Source organism: Diplotaxodon limnothrissa, linkage group LG11 (genome assembly GCF_057381915.1).
Source record: "Diplotaxodon limnothrissa isolate DT_005_m linkage group LG11, D_limnothrissa_male_GT1.1, whole genome shotgun sequence".
NCBI classification, from domain to species: domain Eukaryota; kingdom Metazoa; phylum Chordata; class Actinopteri; order Cichliformes; family Cichlidae; genus Diplotaxodon; species Diplotaxodon limnothrissa.
Genome location: NC_140606.1, coordinates 30,878,898 through 30,901,862, shown reverse-complemented (window position 1 = coordinate 30,901,862; position 22,965 = coordinate 30,878,898). Strand labels below are relative to the sequence as shown.

Genomic DNA, 22,965 nt, shown 5'->3' with positions numbered 1-22,965 from the left:
ATCTTAACCTCCTAGGACCTGAACTCTTCCCCAGCATGCATTTTTAATTTCTCTTTGATATTTGGGCATATTGGGGCCCGATGAATGTAAAAACAAAGAATTACCAGATTTTTGTTTTTACCTTATTTTGTTTTTAAGAAAAATCAGAGCCACATATGAGGATATTCGTTTAAAATTTTGATAGAACAGTAGCAGTATAATGTCCTTGTAAGTGGATATCAGGCCCATGTAGAGCAAAATTGAGTATTTTAGTCTAAATAACCCAAAATGTGATGTCCACACATGTGGACGCCAGGTCCTAGGAGGTTAAAGTGCTGCTGAGAAGTAATGGAGTCTGTTTTTCTAGGTCCTTTGGAAATGCAGACACTTGACATTGTGTAAAAGACTTGCCACAGCAGTATAGTGCGCACTAAATAACTTGATGCACAGTGTACTTCATCACAAAAAAACACATTCATCTAAACATAATTAGACTGTAGACTGATACATCTAAGAAAGTTGTAACATATTGACATCTTCATTCAGAATGCTCTCAGCATGTCTTGCAGAAAAGCACACAGGGAGTCTCACAACTTTCCCTGAAGAGAGACAATAACAAAAGCCCCCCACTGCAGTAGTAGAGATCTAATATTGGCACCAGGAGCAGCTGGCAGGCTGTCTCCTGTAATTTTAGTGCACACTGATGCAGAGGAAAGATTTAATGGGTATTGGTCAGCGTACCCTCTTCTGAGGGCGTAAAGGAGACACAGCAGAGTGAACGCAGAGGGAGGGGGCAGAGAGAGAGGACAGTGAGAAGAGAGGGAGTGGAAAAAGACAGCGTGAGAGCTGCTGTGGATCAGAAATAAAGTCAGGCAACTATCCGGAGCAGCATGACTCTTCTAACACTTGGACTGTATCTGCCATTGTGGTTTTGTTATGGCCTGGCTCAGCCTTCTTTTCTGGACAACTTTGATTCATTCCCAGCAGGTAAGAGCGTTTTAATCCTGAGCTTGAACACTGTATACTGTACTGTGCGTGCACAGGAGCTGGTGGATTTGAGCTGCAAAAGCACGGATTCTGAAAGTCTCAATTTGAGATTCACGTGGCACTCATGATAATACCCTTGTTTTTATTTTCTTGTTGTCCATGAGGTAGGTTGGAAAGGCCTCTATAAATAGCGAGAACAGCTCCGGCTCTTCAGTGAGAGGCACATGGGCTTCATATCCGTCCAGTGCTAGGAATTCTGCTGGATGGGTGTCATGATTTGATAGTTTGCACCTGTTTCTCTGTTGCTTGTGCTGCTCCAGCATGCTGTAATTGCTTCAGTTTGTCAAATTTTTGATCTGTCCCGCCTTAATTTGTCGTAAATGAAGTTTTTCTCATCTCGCATTCATTATCGCGGGTGCAGAAGTTAAAACAACACACAAAAAAACCTTCCTGGCTTCATATACCTTTGATACCCTGTTTAATTTGTGACTGCATGCCCACCTTGCGCAGCTCTCAGATCACCGGATCAGCAGAAGAGGTTCAACCCATGCTGTTTAGTGAGTCCGCCTCCACCACCGCTGTTTCCTCCACCCCCTTCACTTTGGCGCCTCTACCCTCATGTGAGTCAAAGTCATGTGACTTTCTATTGTGAATCTCTAACTATTGACATGTCCTTGATTTATATCCAAAAACACCACATTTCTTACAGCCTTTTGACCCCTGGTCAAGAGTCTCTCGAATTTAATGTCAACAACTGTATGAATAGCATCAAACCTGCTCTTGAAAATGTTGTCAAGACCGAAGAAGTCATCGAATTGCATCTTTATTTATATTTTACAGAGTGATGGAAATTCCCGTGGTGGTCGCGAGTCTGATGTGGACAATAACAATAAAGTTTCTTCTTGCCCAGCAGGCCCTCCGGGGCCTCCTGGCCCCCCAGGACCTCAGGTGGGAAACCAGGCTATTCCTAAAACATCATGGCTATACTTTTGTATCTGGAACCGTGCCACTGTTATTGGACTCTTCCAATAAATCTCTCATAATGTAACAGGATTCATCACCACTATAACTAAAGCGTCAGTCTCTGTTTCATGTTGGAGTCTACGTAGTTTTAAGGTGTTAAAAATTAGTACCCCAACTACATATTAACCGCATGTCTTCTCCAACTTGATAGTTCCTGTATAGCAGGAGATGGGGATTTCTCTGGCCCATGCAACACAGCAACCCATTAACGCTCCACTTTTAGCTGAGACACAAATAGCCTTTTTCCACCGGCTGCCAGTGTCCCACACATCATTCTCAGAAACTGTCTGAAGAGCTGTCTGCTTGGAAACGAGCACTGGGTCGCGTAAATTCCAGGGCTCACCAAAACATGCTTGTGTCCAGGTGTTTGTGTTCTCTAGTGATTGAAAGATGCAAAGACCTTTCGGTTCAAAAGGCCCTCATAACCCAACCTGCTCCACTGTTCTCCACTGTGTTCCAGCATTTCATAAGTGAAAGCAGATTTACCAACTGATTGTTAAAGCTTTTGCTGCGGTTGCTCATCAGAGGTCCAACCGCAGCAGCATTTCTCTTTATCAAAGGAGGCCCACAAGGCAGCTTTTAAATCAATAGTGGCCACTCAGCCTTTAGCTAATTGAAACTGCAGCTTCCAGAAACAGAACAGATCTGTGGTGGGATGCTGTGGACAATAAAATGAATTTAGATGGCTATCTCTGTGATTTAGGAGCATATAGCACAAATCTAATGTTTTCTTTTTATGTTCATTAGGGTCCCCCTGGATTACCTGGGATAGCAGGGCCTAAAGGAGAAAAGGTAAGGAGTGTACTTATCGAAATTAGATAAAACTAGACTGTCTGCTTATTATTCTAATAAGCTAAAGTGCAACTGACCTTTTGCACACAAATGCTTTCTGGAAGTGCATTAAATGACTGCCGTCCTTGTCCCCTCCTCCACATCCTGTTGTCAGGGAGAAATAGGAAGACCTGGTCAAAAGGTGAGAGTCTCCATTAATCACTCCATGTTCTTTGCTAAGTGGATTTACTCAAAAAATGAGATACAATGCCTCCGCCTGCTCGCTCGCTGTAAGTCACAGTGCTGCCAGTGCCTGCTTGTGTACATCCCGAAATTGTGAGGATATACAACCTTGACAGGAGGCAGAACAGACACACTGACAGGAGGCAAATGGGTGCAGGGCTGCTGAGACAGGCTGTTTTTGTGGCTGAGGGACTTTACATGCTCTCAGTCTGTTTCTCTCACCGAAGCGGAGCATATTGCTTCCCTATCAACATTCCGCATCAGGCTAGCCTGTCCGACGGTCCTCCTTCTCCTAACATAAAGCTTTATTGAAAGCTCGGGACACACTATGTGATGAGCACAGGTAGAAGAGTAGCGTCCTCCTAAATGAATCAAAGCTGTCCAATGGGGGAGCTTCACTTTGCAAGCGGCCTGACTGAGCAGCTTTGCAGCACCGCAGAGCAATTTAGCTTAGTGTTTCAGCCAGGTTATTAATCATTTTATTTCCCACAAGCACAGACTCCTGTTCTATATACAGCCCATCATTTAATTAAAGAGAGCAAAGTGACAGGGCTCGTTAAAGCCATTCTCCCCCTACATGTGCAGCAGCGTCTGAAAAATGCTGTAGTGAGATATATATATATATATATATATATATATATATATATATATATATATATATATATATATATATATATATATATATATATATATATATATATATATATATATATATGTGTGTGTGTTCAAACAGGCATAAAAGGCTCTGATTTCATTAACTTAAAAAACAGTTATGTCTCCTGTCAGGGTCGGACAGGCCCTCCTGGACTTCCTGGGAAAAGAGGACCAACAGGATGGTCAGGACCAAGTGGGGCCAAAGTGAGTAAGTCATAATGTAGATCTTATAAAATATGTCAATATATGAGACCAATAAGAACCAGAATGGTTTATTACACAAGTCTGATTTGCAGTCAAATAAACTAAAACCCTGGATTACCAGTTATGTAACATGCAAACAGCCTTTCCTTTGGTGAACGCTTTACTGTAAACGTAATAAAAGAACCTTTAACGTTCAATGTCCGCATATGACATTTCTTGTTTTAAAGACAAAAGCTCATTCAGGTTATTCATGTTTACCTTTGTGTCAGGGGGAGAAAGGTGACCCGGGGCTGATGGGTTTGCCTGGATCCAGAGGACCAATTGGGCCGAGGGTAAAATTTTACATATGCTGTTTAGTGATCTTTAGTGAGTTTTGTTTCATCGTGTTTCATGCTTGTTATAAATCTTTAATCCTAGGGCTTACCTGGGTATAAAGGGGAAAAGGTAAGTGGCACCATTCAGCTGTAAATACCGTAGGATTTATTGATTAACTACTTTGACAGTAAACTAAATGAATGTAATCTGCTCTGTCAGGGTTCCCGAGGTGACCGTGGCGAGAATGGGATGAAAGGAGACAAGGTGGGGAGAGTGTATCAGGAAAATTGTACATACACTTTGTAAGAATTCTGAATTCATGTTACGTACTCTTCCTCACTCGCAGGGTGCAATGGGTTTCCCAGGAATGCTTGGACAAAAAGTGAGTAATCCTCATTCACGCCAGTAAGGGTTCTGCCTTACAGTGTTAACCAGCTAACCAATTAAATTCATGTATTTGAATTCAGAATTTTTCTGATATAGATTTTTTTTTTTCTGTTATTGAGGGTGAAATGGGTCCAAAAGGAGAACCTGGAACCTCAGGAAACAGAGGACCCACTGGCCGACCGGGGAAGAGAGGCAAGCAGGTGAGGAGTTTGTGGGTTGCACTGTTTTACAGTAGTGATAGCAAGACAGTTGTACTTTTTGACATGTGGTGTAAGGAAATGACCCTGCACTGTTTTGAATTTAAGGGACTGAAAGGAGACACAGGAAGCGTTGGTCCTATAGGGCCAGCAGGCCCGCAGGGACCTCCAGGCCACCCCGGCCCTCCTGGTCCACCTGCAACAGGTGAAATCCCAAAGTAGATTTAAAACTCTTGAAAACTGTGGTCATAATTAAGTGTTTGCTGGAGAGATTTAGTTTGTGGATGGTCGTGTGTTTTTTTCCGTTGTGAGCGCGTGAAAACTTGTGCTGAAAGTGAGAAGGGAAAGCTCGCAGCCCGGTGAGTAAAGGAAGCCCACTTTGAAACTGTGTACGAGGTAACACCAGTAGTCTTATTTAGCACCGGAGAAATCGAATCCCCCCGAGCTGAAACAGGATTCTCTCAGCATGACATCATGTGGCTAAAATGGATTGACAGATGGCAAGCCTACAGTTTTACAAATATTATGTCAGCACATCATCAAGATGACATTTGTTATCTTGATCAAGTTCCTGTATGAATTATCCTGATTGTGTTTGCTTCTTGATTGATAAATCAAAGACGCTAGACTGACATGTGGTATTTATATCAGCTTGTGTAGGCTGTACACAACTCATTAATGCTGCTATATTCTGTCACTTTGGACTAAATATAGACCCACTGTTTGTTTATCCTTCCTTTTTTTCTCCCCCTCTTCCTGTATATGCAGGAGTCTACATGGTTGGAGCAAAGGGTGCGCGCGGTCCACCAGGGCCTCCTGGAAAGTGTAGCTGCAGCTCTTTGAGTAGTCCTCCATTTGAAAATTATGCCTCTACAGGAAATTATCTCAAAGTGCCAGCGGTGAGAGATGAATGGTTTGCAGTCAAATATAGAATCATCTGTGAAATCAGTGAAAAATCCACCAAATTAAAATGTAAAGAGTTTCAAAGGGTAATACAGTTGTGGTCAGAAGTTTACATCAGCTCATCATAGGCATCGATGCCATGGTAATTGTAGCTTTTTAATAACCTTTTGCAAACGAATGCTTTCTGGAAGTGCATTAAATGACGGCAGTGCCGTCCTCTTTTTCCAGGGTGGAGTGATTGTACAACATAGACCTTTAATGGCTTTAGGAAGGCTGTTTCAGCTCTTGATTTGAGCTAAAAAAAAAAAAAAAAATTCATCCACTTTGTGCAATTTACTGGTACCACTGGCAGTAAAACAGCCCTGCAGAATGATGCTACCACCACCATGCTTGACAGCCTGTACAGTATTTTTAGTTTTGAAAGCCTCACCTTTACTCTAAACATATGTCTTGGTATTCTTGCCAAATAGCTCAATCTTTATCTGATCTGACCATAAAACGTTTTTGCAGATGACATTTGGTTTTTCTTGGACAAAGCAGTGACACATCCAAATAAGTTGTTTGAACTGATAATCTTAAAATCTGCAGTGGTTTAAAAATGGCTTCAAGAGACCTTCCTAACTTGTATAAATCTAAAAGTCTCCTTCTAAGACCTTCACAGAATTCCTTGGATTTTCCTATTGTTCCAAGTATTGGTCAATCCAATGACTGCTATAAAACAAAGACAGTGAAGAGAAACTCCTTTTTGAGGTCAATCATGATAACTAGCGAGAAGTTAGGGATCAAGTTAGAAGTATATATTTGACCTTTATTTATACTTTTGGCTGTGAGTGGATTAGAGAAAATACAAAATACAAAAATTTAAAAAAAAAGAAGATTTTGTACAATCATTCCAATCCAGAAAAAGAACACTTCAAAGATATCATTAAAAGCATCATGCCTGTGATAAATCTATTAAACTTTAGACCACAACTGGAAATAAATAAGCTTGAAAGATAAAAGGAAGGTTAAAGTACACTTACAGGAGAGATAGATAATGCTTGCAGACAAATGTTACCAGCTGGGATGACAAATGATGGTCTTCAATGTTATTTCATAAAGTGCTAAAATGCACGGAACCCTATTATTTTGCCTTTTATTTAGATATTTGTGGTGAGCAATGAGGAGGAACTGGAGCGCCTCCGCACAGATAACGCTCTTGCATTCCGTAAAGACCAGAGATCTCTCTATTTCAAAGACATTGATGGCTGGCTGCCAATCCAGGTATAAATGCATGTAGCAACAATGCAATGTGTCCTTAAAAAAAACAATAGATATTGACTTTCAAACAGCCTTTTCCTTTTATGTTCACATTTTTTTAATTCTGCAAAAGACCTTTCCATTCCAGATCACGCCCTACCAGTCCATGGAAAATGCCCCCGATGATGAAGGTTACTGTGGGGACGGCATAGTGCAGATCTCCACCGGGGAGGAGTGTGATGACAAAAACAGAGTTGTCACCGATGGCTGCGTCAGTAAGTCATGCATCTATGTTACCGGTCCTTTTATAGTTCATTAGCTGTACTTTGCTGTGCACATATAACATGACCCCCCTGTGCCCCTGCTGTCTCATGTTACCATAGAGTGTAAACATGCCTACTGTGGAGACGGATACCGCTATGAAGGGGCTGAGGAGTGTGATGGAAAAGACTTTGGATACCAGACATGTAATTCATATCTTCCAGGGTAAGCATACAGCATTTGGGTACACAACCTTGTACTGCATGAAAAGATGTAGGTTATGAACTTGACCCTGAAAACGTTTTTCTTATGATTTGTAGGTCATATGGTCACCTCAAGTGCACAAGATACTGTACTATTGACTCAACAAACTGCAAGTACTTTACTTGAGGAGTTGTCTGGACAGTGCTGTGGCTCCTCTGTGTGTTATTTGCTTGGGACTTAACATGTAAAAAAAAAGAAAAAAAAAAAGAAAAGACAACAATGCTCCAAGCAAAAACACGGAGGCTGCCAGTGATTCTGTTATGAAAGAAAGAACAAAACCTAGAAATATACAAACATACATAAAACTCATCTGTGTTGCTGCTGAGATGCCACATATCCCGGAGGTTATAGCTTGAGTCTTTGAAGGTGAAAATCCGCACACTGGAAATGCAAAGGAAGACTGCACGCTGTCTTAACGAGAAGGATTTGGACTGGCTTCCTCAACATGCCCAACTGGACCCGAACCAGCCTTTCAACGCAACAGTTGAGAGCCTCAATCGCGTACCAGTGGACGATGTTGCAGAGAAGCAGTAGCTGGAACAGAGGCATATTAATCTTGACCCAGTTACTGTTGAGAATAACAAGCAGTAGGACATCCAGAGCGATGGCCCGAGGTATTCTACTGCAGTGTGAATGACAGTGCACAGCATTTGCATGTATCTGGGATTACTAAAACCACGACAGCAGCTGTCACTATCAAAGCATGTAACCTATCAGTTTACTTATTACTGTCAAAACAACTTTCGTACTGTGTCCTCTCACTACCACGTCGAGATACAAAGGTAGGGATGGAGATAGAGGTGGTTATAGTGCACTACATACTGTATATATAGCGAGTTATGCACTTGTAATCTTTGAGTGAGACTGTTACTCCAGGAGGCTTGAAGCCTAGAAGTTGACCCAGCTTTGTTAGCTTGTGGTGGTACCGTACTGACAGGGACATTTAGTCTGGACAAGGTTTCAATAAATCCTCAAATCTTCTCAGGAACTAGCTAACAGGTAATGTAGCTCAACAAACAAAGCACCTTTTACAGGTATCCTCTACTGCTCTTTATAAATTACGCAGCAGTCACTGTACACTGAGGCAACTCAAGCAAAAGCTTTAACGCATCAACAATGCGCAGTACTGCAGGATTCAGTTTCCCCTCCTGTGCTGCAGTGAGAAATGGAATATACTGTACACGAAGGCTTGAAACTGTTATGTCCTTAATTTTCTCGGTGCACGGGAAGGGCTGGACTAGTCTGTAGCTGCTAAAGGGGGGAGGGAGAGGAACTCATATCGCAGTCAGTTTTCTGATCATTACTGTAAATACTCTGATACCTCTTTATCCAGTCTTTCTGTCTTACAGTATATACAGCAACAGTAAACTTAACAGTGTAGGTGTAGTCCGCTGTGTGTTGGGCACAAATGCTGAAAATGACTGTGCTGATATAAGCTGACATTTTCCATAAGCTACTCTTTGAGTCGCGGTGCCAAGGGAGACCTTTTCTCAGACATACCTAGATGTAGTCAGGTCTATAAAGCCTACAAAAGCAATCAAAAGATGAAGACTGTTAATATATTGTGTCCGCATGCTTGTGAAACTCTGCTAATGCTTCACCTTTGTCAAATACCGTTTTGTAAATCATCATTGCATTCATCAGCATAGCAGGTGTCTTAAGAACTGTCAGTCTTGCTCTGTTCAGAGAGAAGCAAAGCACTGTATGAATGACAAACCTTAAAGTTATGAACTGTGCCATGCACAAAGCTCGAGTACCGTTCTGGAAACTATGTTGAGTGTCGTGTCTGTGGCCTGTGCTGCTGTGTTCTATCTTAGACTGCCTATGTACAGCAATGCTGAAACGTGCATGTGGTGACGTGCTGTAAGGCTTTATGAAGCGTAGCAAGCATTGTGACTGGGGTAGTTCATTTTGTTTTAATACTCTGATATGATTTTTACAGTAGTTGTGAACTATTTAAAAAATGATCAAATAAAAGTGATATTTAAGTCACTCTCTTTATTTAAACTTAAACCTTGGTTAGCGGTTTGTCATGTCTGCTGTTATTGGAAAAAAAAAGCACACACACAAAAAACCCAAACCTAACTGGTATTGATGGAGAGGCTATTGATGTTCTCTTAGGATACAACACTCAGACAAAAAAGTAAGGGGGACATCAAAGTATCGCAGCAGTCAGCCGTTTGCTGAGTGCTGCGTTAGTCTAAATGCAAAGCAGACCACACAGTGAACTCTTGCTGTTTCTCAGACGTGGCAATGGGTTTTTCGGTTTTTTATTCCATCTTAATGAAGCCTTTCAGAGCTGAATCTGTGCCTGGAGATGAGGCACAGCGATACAGGTTGGGGACAGACCAGCTGGCCACTGTTGCAACCAAGATGTTTGAAGCAGGATGAGACCATATAACTGTATTAGCATGCTGTATTCCTCTTCTAAATCACATCAGGGCAATTTGTCTACCGAGATGCCAGAGTAAAACCTTACCTTGGTGTATTTATGCCATCATGTGCAGTGCCCTGACCGGGGCAATCACATTTGTCAAACAAATGTCCCAGTGTGGCACTAAATGTCACTGAAATTCAAGGGCTGACCTGATTTTACTGGCTCTGTAATGAAAAGATGAGCTGTGGTCACAGAAGAATCCCTCAAGTGAAGTTTACCATTTGTGAAGTAAGGTCAAATTAACTTATGAGCTGTATCCCATGCATTTTATTAACTTATTCATGCAGTGTAACTTATAGCAAGCTTGGTCTATGTTCAGCTCACGTAGGTATTAAAATGATACCTATGGAAAAATGACACTCTTTTTTTCCACTACAAGGTTATTTTAGTGTAGACTGACTGGTGTAGCATTACAGCTGTGGTACATGGGGCGATGCAAAGGAAACCACAGGACAGGAAGCTGGCAGAGACCCAACTGCTTCACCTAAGCCAAGTGAAAATCCCTGACCTATAGATAAGAACTGCTGGTATCCTGGGTGCAGTGGTGCTGATTAATGCACATGCAAAATAATCACTTGAAACAGAAAATGATATACAGAAGTATTATTTAAGATTGGTACCACAGTTGTTACGACAAACTATTTACTATCTGTTTCTTATTTGCACTCAACAGTCACTGTGTTAGGCACATATTGAAAACACTGGGTTGGAATTTATTTTGCCTTCAAAAATTTGACCAAAATCTTTTGGTCAAAATTGATAATAGCATCACTGAGTTGCTGCAGATTTACCAGCTGTACATCAGTGATGAGAATCTCCTTTTATGCCAAACACCCCAAAAGATTTTTTTTAAATTTAGCCTTTGAGACTGAGTGTCTCACTTCCAAGAGACCTGCTCCAGACAAACATATTAAAATTACAACAATAAAAAAGCAATAAAATGGCTAAATATGTATAACATACAGTCATATTAAAACATGAACAAGTTCCCAGAGATGATTTCATAAAAACATTTGTATGTCTTTTAAAGTCTGCAAGTGAAATCAACTGAGAGAGCTTCTGCAATGTACTGCATGAAGACAGGGCAGAAAAGGACAATGCCTTCTTCCCAAGCTCTGTACGAACTGATGTTCCTGAAGATGCTCTACTGCGTTGAGATCTGGTGACTGTGAAGGCCGTTTGAGTACAGTGTACTCACTGTTATGTTCAAGAAACCAGTTTGAGTTCATTTAAGCTTTGTAGCATGGGACATTATTCTGCTGGAAGTAGCCATCGGATGTTAGGTACACTGTGGTTATAAAGGGATGGACATGGTCAGAAACAATGCTAACATGCCCAAAGTGTACCGACATCATTACACCACCACCACCTGCCATGACCATTGGAAGGGAGAATAGATGCATGCTTTCATGCAAAATAAACATCCAAGGGACTCTACCATGTGAATTTCACAAAAGAAGTGGCATTCATCAGACCAAGCAACATTTTTCCAATCTTCTATCGTCTTTGCCTTTTTCAGATCATTCCCTGTAAACCCCAGAAATGGTCATGCAAAATAGGAAATTCATTGGAAGTCATAGTAGTTCAGCAGTTTCTGATCTGGTACCAACAGCCATGCCACGCTCAAAGTCACTTAAATCAAGTCACTTCAGCAGGTCATCTGCACTAACAGGTGCACCTAATAAACGGACAGTGAGTGTATAGTTGGCACAGTAAGTAAAGAGCCTTTACCTCTAGGCACGTAAACCACATGGTAGCATATTTAACTTCAGCATGACAGAAGACAAACTGCAACTTAATTATGTTTATTTTGCAAAAAATCAAATAGCATCTTATTTACATCCATAGAAAAAACAATTATTTGTTGTAATATTACAACAGAATATCTAAAGGATTAATATTAAAACTCATCAGAAATAAGCCTATTGCACACCTGTGATGTAAACCTACTGCAAATGACTTATTTACTGTACAGGAGTTTTTAAGTGTTTGCATTCTTAAAATAAAAATAACAATAATAAAGTTGAAAATACTATCCGGTAAGCTTCTTTTTAAAGCCCTAAGATAATTTTCCTGCTTTTTTGTTTTGTTTTTTTCAAATGGCTCAGTGAATTTGCAGTCAAATGTTAACCCAGCCTGCAAGAGCAGTCTTACTGATCATTTCACTAATTCGACATCAATAAAATATTAAGTACACCTGGTAACAACACTTAACAATGGTATGTACAATAGCATGGACGATAAGCTGAAAATGGTTACTGTTCTGTAACTACCACTTTTAGGATTACTCATTTACTCACTTCAAGCCCTTGGCCTGGCACCTGTTGCTAAATACACCAAACATGCAGTAAAAAGCATGCCTTATGAATACAAATGTCCATACATTCACACAAAAGTTGGACAGAACAATTCATGTCATTAATGTGAACTTTATAACTTATGGTATAATAAATAGACATTGTAAAAATGCATAGGTTTGTGCAGATGTCCACATGAACAGCAGTTGTCAATATTTTTAACAGCTATGCGGTTTCCTTTCTTGTTTTCAGTTACTGTAGGCAGCAGAGGCTAAAGCCATTCACATGACAGTTCCTTTTTGGTCCACTTGGAAACTTTGAGCAACAGCTCACAATGACATTATGTAAAACACAACAAATCCATTGTCAAACTGCACAATCTGAATTCATTTTCAGGGAAAAATATATACACATAGTAATGTTTACTAAGCTTTTATAGTAAGTACAGGAAAATATTTATATAACTGACTAAAAGTTAGCTTAGTACGTAATTCAATCACATACTTAAGACACATTTTGGGAATAGTTTTTGCTTTTTTTTTTTTTTTTTTTGCTAAAAAAAAAAAAAAAAAAAAAAAATAGTGCTTTGTGCTAGTTGGAAGCATCATCGTATCTCACTGAAGCCAAGAAGAAAAAAAACAACATTGATAATAGTTTCATATTGATCATACTGATCAATTCAAAGGGAATCAAACAATTTTACAAGGAACTGACCAGAACCAAATACCCTGTGCTTAAATACCTTAAAGCATGTAGAGTACGCCTTAAGCCACAATACAGCAACAACCAGAAACAAATGTCACAATGAATAATTATGGTTGGAGTCTGCATAATCAGATTAGAAACACCTTCGCTGTCACCGGTCTCTGGAACAAGACTTGGAATTTAAATCTCCTCAAACCAACCTTAATTAATTGTACTGCTCAGTTAAACCCTTCTCGGGTCGTAAGTACACACATGAACACCCTCTTCATACCAAAACCTCTCCTGCTGTAGAGTTTAAAAACTACTGAAACGTCTCAAAATGACACGAGACAGTCTCACACTACTTTGTACACCTTTCTTCCAGCAGTTAGCCACTACTCTGCCCATTCAGAGGGGCTCTGTTCTTCTCTGAACCGTGAGCATCTCTTGTTCTTATTTCACACCACCTCGTCAGACTCAAGGTTGTATTCTTCATATAATGCATCAAGAATGGCCAGCTGCTTCTCCATGGCAGGCAGATACACTCCCAGATCCCTGTGCATGCCGTTGATAAAATCGCTCTTCAGCTTGTCACCTTCTCTTGACACTAAAGCAGCTGTGAAACTTTGATAAGACGGGGAAGCTCTGAGCGCCAACTGGGGGGGAAAAAAAAAAAAAGTCAAGTACTTGTCACACAAAGAATAAATATACTCAGAAGATATTAATACTGGACTGGGTAAAAAAATAAAAATACCTACAGCAAATACACCACGGACAACCCACCCGTGGTACTGCCGAAGAGTCTTCCCATAAGCGTTGTCTGGGTGAAAGAAAAGAAGGAACAATTCAACACTTTTACGTGTTTGAACTTATGTTAAGATGTGCATTGTAAAACAGAAATGCATTACTTAGTGCTCCCTGGATATCTTGCTCTCCAGCGTTGACTTCTGACAGAAACTCCTTGAGGAACTTCAGCCCTCGTCTGAGCCACAGCAGAGCCTCTGTTGCAGAATTGCGCACCTGGGCAACATCTGTCTCTACTTCATGCAGCACAATAGACTGTAGTGTAGAAAAGCTCTCAGGGTCTGACCTCAGCTTCTGGTGAATTTTCTACAACAGAACACGAGACACTGTGACATAGTACTCTCTACTCTGGTAGACTGTTCTGACTTTCAACGACTAACTGCAATTAATGAATATTTAATACACAGTATATAGTTAAATATGCTTGTTGACAAAAAATATTAACAAGAAATGGACAGAACACTAAAGCTAAACAAAAAAGGGGAATGAAATAAATACCTCATTATTGACAAACTGTATGACTGATTGGACTCTACTCTTTAATGCAGTTTTGAAAATGTGATTGAATAATTTAGAGCAACTTTTAAAGACCAACTTCACTGTTATTCCTTCGATTAACCAAAATCATGTGCTCTTACCTTTATGTTTCCGACAAAATCCATTTTAACTGGTGCAAACACTGTGGATCCCAGTTTGTCTGAGAAGAGAGAATCTATGATAACTTTTTTTTGCTGGTTCTGAAGCACAGATTCTCAACTTGTGTCCTACTTTGAGTGCACAATGTTTTGATGTTTTTAAGTAATAACAGGCTGCTTAGATGTCCTTCAGATTTAAACTAAATATAACACTGAAATGAGGGATTACGGTGCACTCTAAGACCTACTGGACTGTATTAAGTATAGGACACACACAGACAAAAATAGGTTACCATCACTGTGGGCTGTAAACTTTCAAACAAAGCTGGGAATAGGCTTTAGCTAAGAGGTCACGTTAGTTCAGATACAAATTTAAGCTTATTGAGATGTTTTATGTGTTTATCTATAGACAACCATTACATACATCAAGTTTCTCTCTTATAAGTAATTTTAACTTTAGAAAACAGCTCACTGTAAGTAACCTTTACTGATGTCAGTTCATGTGAAATACAGACTAACATTCCCTTCGACCTCTTACATGTGTGCTAATTGAAAGCTGTTGTTTAAAGATAATTCCTAATAATCCTACTTCAGCCTTGGTATTTGTTAACACAGGAATAACTCTGACAAACAAGGCAGACCCTTTTTATAAAACAAAACAAAAAAACAATGTTTTTGGCTCCATGTTACTCAGGTCTTGCACTTCTTCACTTTGTAATTCTGTGAATGGCGACTTTTTATCATGACGTAATACACTGTGAGTAACAAAGTGTGCACACAGCACAAAAATGTGCATGACCTAATTCTTATGATTAACCTTGTCATATGATATTATTTTGGGCTACAAAGAACAACTAAAGACAGACATACATGTGCAAAAAGAAAGTAACAGAGACATGAAGGAAAAGTGTGATGAAGAACCTGTGATAGAAAGCTGCCACCTCATTAATTGCAAAGATTATGAAGGACAGAACATGTACATAAAAGAGGGGGAAAACAGCAAATGAAAGTGATTGTCTTTTTTTTCTTTATCGGAGTTAAAAATGCTGAGATTACAAGAAATGCAAATGGGAACCATGAGAATTAGGAACAGGGTGTCAGATAAAGATGAAGAGAGGCTTAAAGTAACCGGCCTACCTAATACAGGTACTATTGCATAGCATGAGTCCAAAAACTCTTGTGTAGGGATACCATTGTCGTCATCCAGTCTTATATCACTAAATCTAAAAAACAAAAAACAAGAAGTAGAATAGATTCAAACAGCAGAATATATTAGAGGGAAGCTATCCCATATCAGTTTTTATTTGACCAAAAGCAAACAGAAAGAAAACATGATAATAAAGATTAGAAGAACAATACTGTGGATGCTTAATCAACATCCACACTAATTAGAGGAGCATACATTTCAAAACCAAGCCAGAGAGACAAGTCACACAAAACATCATGCAACTCTGACAAAAGTACCCAAGACTACTTCATCTAAAACTTAAAAGAGCGGTGGTTTTCACTAATTTTTCCCTTTGTTTGATTCCTGCATTACAATAACATTCACCTCAAACAGTACAGATGTAAATCACACTCTAGCCACATGTTCGATTACACTCTCAGAATCTTAAAAAAAAAAAAAAAAAAAAAGTATTTGAAAAAGAAAGAAAAGTTAACAAAACAGGTTTACAAACCCAAATATCAGACGAGGGCCTCTCTGTGTCATGTGATCAAGAGAGAACACACTGATATAAAACACTTGACTGTAAGATCTTAAAAACTGACTTTTTCAAACTTGTTATTAAACTATTCTGTGCAATACTGCAGCACTATTATTATTAACAAACTAAGTCACTGTGCAGTCTAGTCAGAAGATACAGCACAAGCGCAGAGCCTTAGTTACAAATATACTATACATATAAATTAAATGAGTTTAATACTGCAGCAGTGAAATATCACAGACAATTGTATACTTAAATTCCCACAGTAAGTAAAGTGTCCTAAGGGATGTGAGCTTCCTGAGTGGCATTTTCATACCTGTGACTCATTGTGCTGAAGAATGTTTCCACCTGCTCTGTGTCTTCTGACTCAGTTGACTTTCTGGGAATCTCGCCTTCTTCTTCACCCTCTTCTTGGTGCTGAAGTCGAAAATCCTTCACGTCCCCATTGTTGTTGTCATGCGTCTGACTTTGGTCCACTTTGTCCATCTGCTCTTGTCCTATCTGCTTTTGTTCATCATCTTCACTCTCGTCATCCCCCTCTGCTGGCTGGTCATAGTGTTCAATCTCAGGGGTGGTCTGGGTAGTAGGTAAGCTAGGATTAACTTGATCCTTGTGGACTTCTGAGCTGCTGGCTGTTTCAGTGTCTGCATGAAACAACGATGCATGAGTCTTTTTGCAAATTAGACTGTCAAAAATCAGTCTAGTGTCTACACATTTTTTTTATTAAACACGACCTATGACCCTGAGAAAGCTACTCCAGTAGCATCACAAATTCACAGTTGGTACAGCAACTCAAGCCATTTTAGGTTCCTCATCTCTCCCTGTAAGACAACTTTCTTCTTATTGGCTGATGCTTGCAAATAGAAGATTTGAATAGCAGGTGGGTGAAGCAGCTGCACCCAGAGCCAGAGCTGTATAGCTGAGATGACAATATGAAGAAATACGAGCACTCACAAAGAGACAGCTATCTTTTTAAATGGCTATATTGCATATATTAATTTATTTTCTTATGCTACATTAAAATACAATATAAGAAAATAAACATTAAAAACCTCTGCATCTCCATTGACTTACTATATAGATCCCAATCAAAGTAATAAAGTATGAAAAGACTAGTCTTATTTCTCAGCAATGGCCCCTTTGTGTAAAGGCTTTGTCACTGCTAAGGGAAATGTAATAATGGAACAAGTCATCCATCACTGTACTCACTAAAAGGCAATAATCTATTCACTTCAGTTCATAGAATACACAAACAACAACCAGGGCCCTTGAGTGCTGTGTAGTCTTTCCTTTGTGGAATGCGGTAATGGTTTTTAGTTCAGGAACTTCCCCAGCAAGAAAAGCGAGTGGCTGGCAACCTGACCTACCTGATGGAGAAGATTGGTTTTCTGGTCTGCCTGGCTCATCTGGTCCCTCTGGCCCGGAGTCAAGGGTCTGGCTGTCATGTGCAATTGTTTCTCCTGAGGTTTCGGACAAATCTTTCCACCTGTAATATGTTTCAGGACAATGTGTCAATTCTAAAAAGCTGGGACAGAAATTATGCCCTTGACAAAATGCAACAACAATGGCAGAATATCAACAGAAACCTTTTGAAACTGTATTTTTGTTTGAACATCTCTTTGCTCTGTGCTACCTTTAGCACCTACGTGGCACTTCATGAGCGATAAAATCATTCAATACAGTAAGAGAAGCCACCTACTTTTCTCCAAGGTTCTGATTTAAATGATGGCTGTGTTTAATCTGTGGAGACAGCACAACACAGACAAACACTGGGTGACTACGCATATTTTGATTTTTGGAAAACAATCCCAGAGCAATTATACTAGCTTGCCCACACAGAGCTGGTGAGAGAAGTATACCTTCTGAGGTTTGATGGGTGCTACTGGAGGAGTTCCTGGTGGACTCTGTGTTGCCAAATCTGTAGTGAAAGTACGATTTGCTATCTGCATGCATTCCTCTAGAGTCTTAAGGAAAGTCGTGCATGTAGACTTCACCATATTCCCAGTGTCTAGACCCATCTGAGAAGGAAACACAAACATACATGTTGGGTGTAGATTGCTAACGAAATCTGCTGAAATCCAAGCCAAAAGATTCAAGACGTATACAACAACTGTTTCTTGTCTATTAATACGTACATAGCAACTGCAAAGTAGCTACTCTATACTGCAGTTTCACACTAACAGCAGCATATCACATTTCATCAGCTCATCCAAACTTTAACCTTACCTCTGGCGTGTCTCCTAGCTCATCATTCTCCTTGATCTTGTTTACTTGTTGGAGGAGAAGGTCACAGTACAATCTGAGTTCTGACATCTTAGTTTTCAGCGCCTCTGTATTCTCCTGAAGCTCTGTATTCATTGTGCACACAGACAGCAGATCAGAGTTTGAGAAGTCGTGCAAATGCCTTACAACACTTGTATGTAAGTATGGTCTGTACTATTCCAGGTCTAAACGCTTTTACCCTGTTTTTACTTGCAACAGTATCTTGTAAAGTATCCAAATACCTTTTTCTCTCTTGGTTCGGTTGTCTGTAAGGCAAGCTTTGGCTGTTCCCAGCGCCACCAGCCATTTCTGCCTTTCTGCTGCATTGATGGCTCTGAGGTAAAAGTACTGCTCTCCTGGTATGGTCAGGTCAACTCGTGTAGAGTCAGAGGAATGAACTAAAAAAAAAAAAAAAAAAACAGCAGCAAGCAAGGGAACATGCCTGTCAGTACTGCACCCAAAGGATGCTTGCTCTGGTTAAACCGTGCACAGAGTAAAGTGGAGCACACCGACCTTGGATTTCACAAACGGAAATTTTAATGCTGCCCTTGCACCCTTTCCAGGCATCTTCTTGAGAGTCATAGTAGGACAAAGTTCCTCCATGAAGCACAAACCAGCGAGGCTGCCAACCTATAAAGCGTATGGGAAAAATAAGTGAATCAATGCTGTGGCATTACTGTAAACTGCACTTAGTTTTTAGCATTAGAAAAGTCATCAACATACAGCGTTACCCAGCTTCGTGAACTTGACGAGTCTTAAGTTATGTTAGCAACAACTAATTGGTTGTGAAGTCAGATTATAACGACAGGTGGTGGACATGACCGAGCGCTGCTAGCTAAGACTGACGTAACGGCTCAACTCTAATTCACTGAACAGCTAATTTATCAAAGATAGGAATGCTAGTGGTCAATACGCTACCAAAGCTGGCGGGCAGCTAACGGTAGCTCGTCCGTTTTAACGTCACAAACTCGCTGTCATGCTAGCTAGCAGCCTCAAAACGAGCTCTACAACGGAAAGCACGCAAAGACTTTAGTGTTAACCTACCACTTATGTAATTGGTCCACTTATACAGCATTCCTTCCATTATTTAATTGCGTGTTTTTCCCGTTCATTACTTGTTTATCACAACAGGACGTGATGCCCAGCTGACTGTAGCGACTCCATTGGGCCCGAGTGTGATTTTCGGAGTAACATCCACCGCTTTGCATTCCAACTACGTCGATAAAAGTGCGTAAACTTTTTCGTGAATCTGCCACTAGCCGATCCTGAGCGTTACTATCGCCTTTCTTCACCACACCCCCGCCCCCCTCCTTCGTCATATGGGTTTAAGTAGCCTAGGTGTGGATTGTAGTGATTGGCACATGGAAGCATCAATGAAAGAAGAGATTCTAAAGAAAGGGCGGGGCTTAGGAATGACGCTATCCAATTGCAGATGGAGGAGGGCAGACAGCTCAACAGTGGGTGCATTCGTCGCAGAAGTTGGGTGCCACGTATGGCATTCTTTACATGTCTTTATTTTAAATTCTGTAGAAAGAGAGAGTGAAATTGAAGTTATCTCATCCACTTCTCATGAGTAAGTGCTGTTATCTATAAGTATGATCTTGTTTTCTCTCTGCTCGTTATTGGCATCACTGTTTGTGTTGGTCACTGGGGGAAAACTGCCCGAGCCCGAAGTGAAAATTGAGGTGATACACAAACCCTTCATGTGTCACCGCAAGTCAAAAAACGGAGACATGCTTCTTGTTCATTACGAGGGATTTCTGGAGAGTAATGGCACCATGTTTCATTCCAGGTAATAAATGTAACAGTGATGCATGTATTGCATATACTTTAGTCTCAACTGCTTATTAAAACTGTACGCCGCTGAACATGTGCAGCATCTCATATTTCTGCGTTTGTGCAGCTGTACAGTCAAACTCAACACTTATATCCTCACATAGTTGGCTGGCACTCACTTAACCCTCATTCCACTTACATTTGGCATATCAGTCCTCTGTATGGCATCCGGATATTGACTGCATGTCTCTTTTTGACTCCTGATAGCCGCAAACATGGGGATAAAAACCCTGTGTGGCTTACCCTGGGGATCCGAGAGGTGCTCAAGGGTTGGGATAAGGGTCTGCAGAACATGTGCACAGGGGAGCGCAGGAAGCTGACTGTACCTCCATCGCTGGCATATGGCAAGGAAGGAAAAGGTAACACAAACTATGTGCAACACATACAGAAAAAACAAAACAAAACGTTCCACTGTAACATCTCTGTCACTTGGACATTTTTATTGGTTTACAGGGAAAATTCCTCCAGGCAGCACCCTCATTTTTGACATTGAACTCATGGAGATTCGAAATGGGCCCAGGTCACACGAATCTTTCCGGGATATGGATCTAAATGATGACTGGAAGCTCTCCAGACTGGAGGTATCTGGCTAGCTAGCTTGCGATCTGTCTGCCTGGCTATCTGGCTATCTATTTTGTCATTACTATTTTCTCTCCACACCTTTCAGGTAAAAGAGTACTTGAAGAAGGAATTTGAGAAACATGGCTACTCACCCAACGACACACATCATGAAGTTATGGTGGATGACATCTTCAAAAACGAGGATGAAGATAAAGATGGGTTTATATCTGCCAGGGAGTTCACCTACCAGCACGATGAACTGTAAAAGACTTTTTTTTTTATCAGTTTTTTAAAATAATATTTTCACACTATTTGAACTCCACTCTCATATTTTTGTGACTGAACTTGAAAATATCAGCTCGATGTCGTGTTATTTTATATTAAAAGGACTTTTTAATTTATATTTCTATTGTACATACACTGAAAATGCCACCACAAATGCATTTAGGTCACTGTTCTGGATTCATTAAACTATTATTTTGAAAATAAAAAAAATCTTTGTTAATTTATCTTTACTACGTTTATAATTAATGCCCCGAAAAAGTATATTGTGACATAGCTGGAAGTAGCCATCAGGAAAATGGCACATTCTAGTCATAAAAGCATGATAATGGTAGGCTGTGGTGTTTAAACAAGGCTTTATTGTATTATTAAGAAAACAACCTGATCTGTTGATGCAAGGTATAGCCTATAATGTATGAATGCCACAAAACAATCAACACTCATCAGACCAGGCAACGTTTTTCTAATCTTCTATCGTCCAATTTTTGTGAACCTATGCAAATTATAGCCTCAACTTCTCGTTTTCAGCTAACAGGAGTGGCACCTGGTGCGGTTTTCTGCTTCTGTAGACCATCTGCAATGAGGTTCAACTTGTTTTGCATTCAGTATTGGATTCATTTTGTATCTTGCACATACCTGGGTTGTAATAAGGGGTTATTTGAATTGTTTCGGGATTTCTATGAGCTCAAAGCAGTCTGTCCATTCTCACTCTGACTTCTGTTCTGTCATCAACAAGACATTTTCATCCAGGAAACTGCCACTCACTGGATGTTTTTATTTATTTGTTTGTTCAATAATCCTCTGTGAACCCTAGAGATGGCTGTGCAGGAAAATCTCAGTAAATCAGCAGTTTCTGAAATACTCAGGCCAGGCCATCTAGCGCCAAACCACGCTGTGTAAGAAGTAACTTAAATCACTTGTCTTCCTCCTTCTGATGCTCAGTTTGAACTTCAGCAGGTCGTGTTGAACATGTTGAAATTCTACCATGTGACTGGCCAATTAGATGTTTGTGTTAATGAGTAGGTGAACTGGTGTAGAGGCCCGTGAGTATATGTCTGTATTTTCTTCTGTGTGTTTGTTCAGCAGTCAATAGAGGGCACTCTTGTCCTTCTTTTGTTTTCTTGAATGCTTGCAACTCTTTAATCTCTCCAAATAACAAAGCCAGCGTTCTCCCTGAGTTTCTATGTTGGCTGCCTAATTACCCAAATGAGAATGCAGCAGTACAGTCCCATATAGCACTGCTTACTGTCGAGAGAAAATCATCAGACAGTTGCAATGCAGTTTGAGCCACTTATAATGATGGATATAAATATTCCATGTGGTGAGGCTAAACTAATTTTATCTCTTCATATTTTTCCAGTTCATTTATATTTACTAAGCTTTCAATAACTATCATGTTATATTAGTGGCATCCACAGTACTGATTTTCTTTCAGCGCTGAGGCCTAAAATGTGTTTTAGTGTTTCTTCAATCCTAAGTATACAACAGCACTTATCAGTGTATATTTAATCATATATACACAAAATCCGGCTGTCATTAAGAAGCAGACAGTAAGTGCGGCCACTGTTACTAAACTAGTTAACTTGACAGTGTGGCCTGGATAGGATGGTGGGTATGGAGTATCACAGTATGGAACACGGCATTTGCAGGATATTTAAGCCATACAGGATGTTGAGCAGAAGTTTAGTTTAGGGATGATTCAGCAGGCTGGTAATATTAAGTTGCAATCTGTTATGCAGCAGAACAATGCTTCACAGATGAAAGAAGTCACTAATTATTGTCAGTGCTGTCATTTTGGCTTAGCATGGATCAAATCGGCATATATCTTGTCAGTAAATCTAAGCTTCAACGGCTCCAGAAGTTATCTGATGATACTGTGCAGAAAGCTTTCCAGGATGCATGAATAAAGTGCAAGTAATTTACGCCACAATTTTTTAGATGTTTATAACTAATCGCTTAATAATCTTACAAATAATGATCTAGATAAACTGTGATGGATTAACGATATATTTTTATAGCAATCATTTCCTGCTA

At 40.1% G+C, this 22,965-nt stretch overlaps 3 protein-coding genes across 5 annotated transcripts; 2 read left to right on the top strand and 1 right to left on the bottom strand.

Moving 5' to 3' along the window:
* The first annotated feature begins 794 nt into the window (after window positions 1-794).
* colq (collagen-like tail subunit (single strand of homotrimer) of asymmetric acetylcholinesterase) lies at window positions 795-9,387 on the top strand. 3 transcript variants are annotated; one of them, XM_085365793.1, is made up of 17 exons: window positions 795-966; window positions 1,477-1,586; window positions 1,807-1,914; window positions 2,737-2,781; window positions 2,936-2,962; window positions 3,790-3,861; window positions 4,131-4,193; window positions 4,279-4,305; window positions 4,396-4,440; window positions 4,523-4,558; window positions 4,683-4,763; window positions 4,869-4,965; window positions 5,529-5,659; window positions 6,807-6,926; window positions 7,051-7,177; window positions 7,286-7,388; window positions 7,484-9,387. In XM_085365793.1, exons 1-17 carry the CDS (start codon window positions 870-872, stop codon window positions 7,551-7,553), a joined length of 1,359 nt encoding a protein of 452 aa, XP_085221919.1. In that variant the 5' UTR covers window positions 795-869; the 3' UTR covers window positions 7,554-9,387. The 3 variants fall into 3 exon arrangements, with proteins under 3 accessions (XP_085221919.1, XP_085221918.1, XP_085221920.1); XM_085365792.1 differs by having other exon boundaries at window positions 7,036-7,177; XM_085365794.1 differs by lacking the exon at window positions 2,936-2,962 and having other exon boundaries at window positions 7,036-7,177.
* Window positions 9,388-12,880: 3,493 nt separating this feature from the next.
* Window positions 12,881-19,412, bottom strand: plekha8 (pleckstrin homology domain containing A8). Its single transcript, XM_085365791.1, has 13 exons — window positions 19,297-19,412; window positions 18,766-18,882; window positions 18,495-18,650; window positions 18,217-18,338; window positions 17,850-18,008; window positions 17,690-17,730; window positions 17,358-17,476; window positions 16,307-16,634; window positions 15,422-15,507; window positions 14,288-14,346; window positions 13,754-13,955; window positions 13,604-13,665; window positions 12,881-13,501 (listed from the first exon to the last, which is right to left on the bottom strand). The coding sequence occupies exons 1-13, from the start codon at window positions 19,334-19,336 to the stop codon at window positions 13,304-13,306; spliced, it is 1,689 nt and encodes a 562-aa protein (XP_085221917.1). The 5' UTR covers window positions 19,337-19,412; the 3' UTR covers window positions 12,881-13,303.
* A 313-nt stretch (window positions 19,413-19,725) lies between these two features.
* fkbp14 (FKBP prolyl isomerase 14) lies at window positions 19,726-21,029 on the top strand. The gene is made up of 4 exons (XM_085365789.1): window positions 19,726-20,044; window positions 20,296-20,447; window positions 20,542-20,669; window positions 20,756-21,029. The coding sequence occupies exons 1-4, from the start codon at window positions 19,848-19,850 to the stop codon at window positions 20,912-20,914; spliced, it is 636 nt and encodes a 211-aa protein (XP_085221915.1). The 5' UTR covers window positions 19,726-19,847; the 3' UTR covers window positions 20,915-21,029.
* The last annotated feature ends 1,936 nt before the right edge of the window (window positions 21,030-22,965 follow it).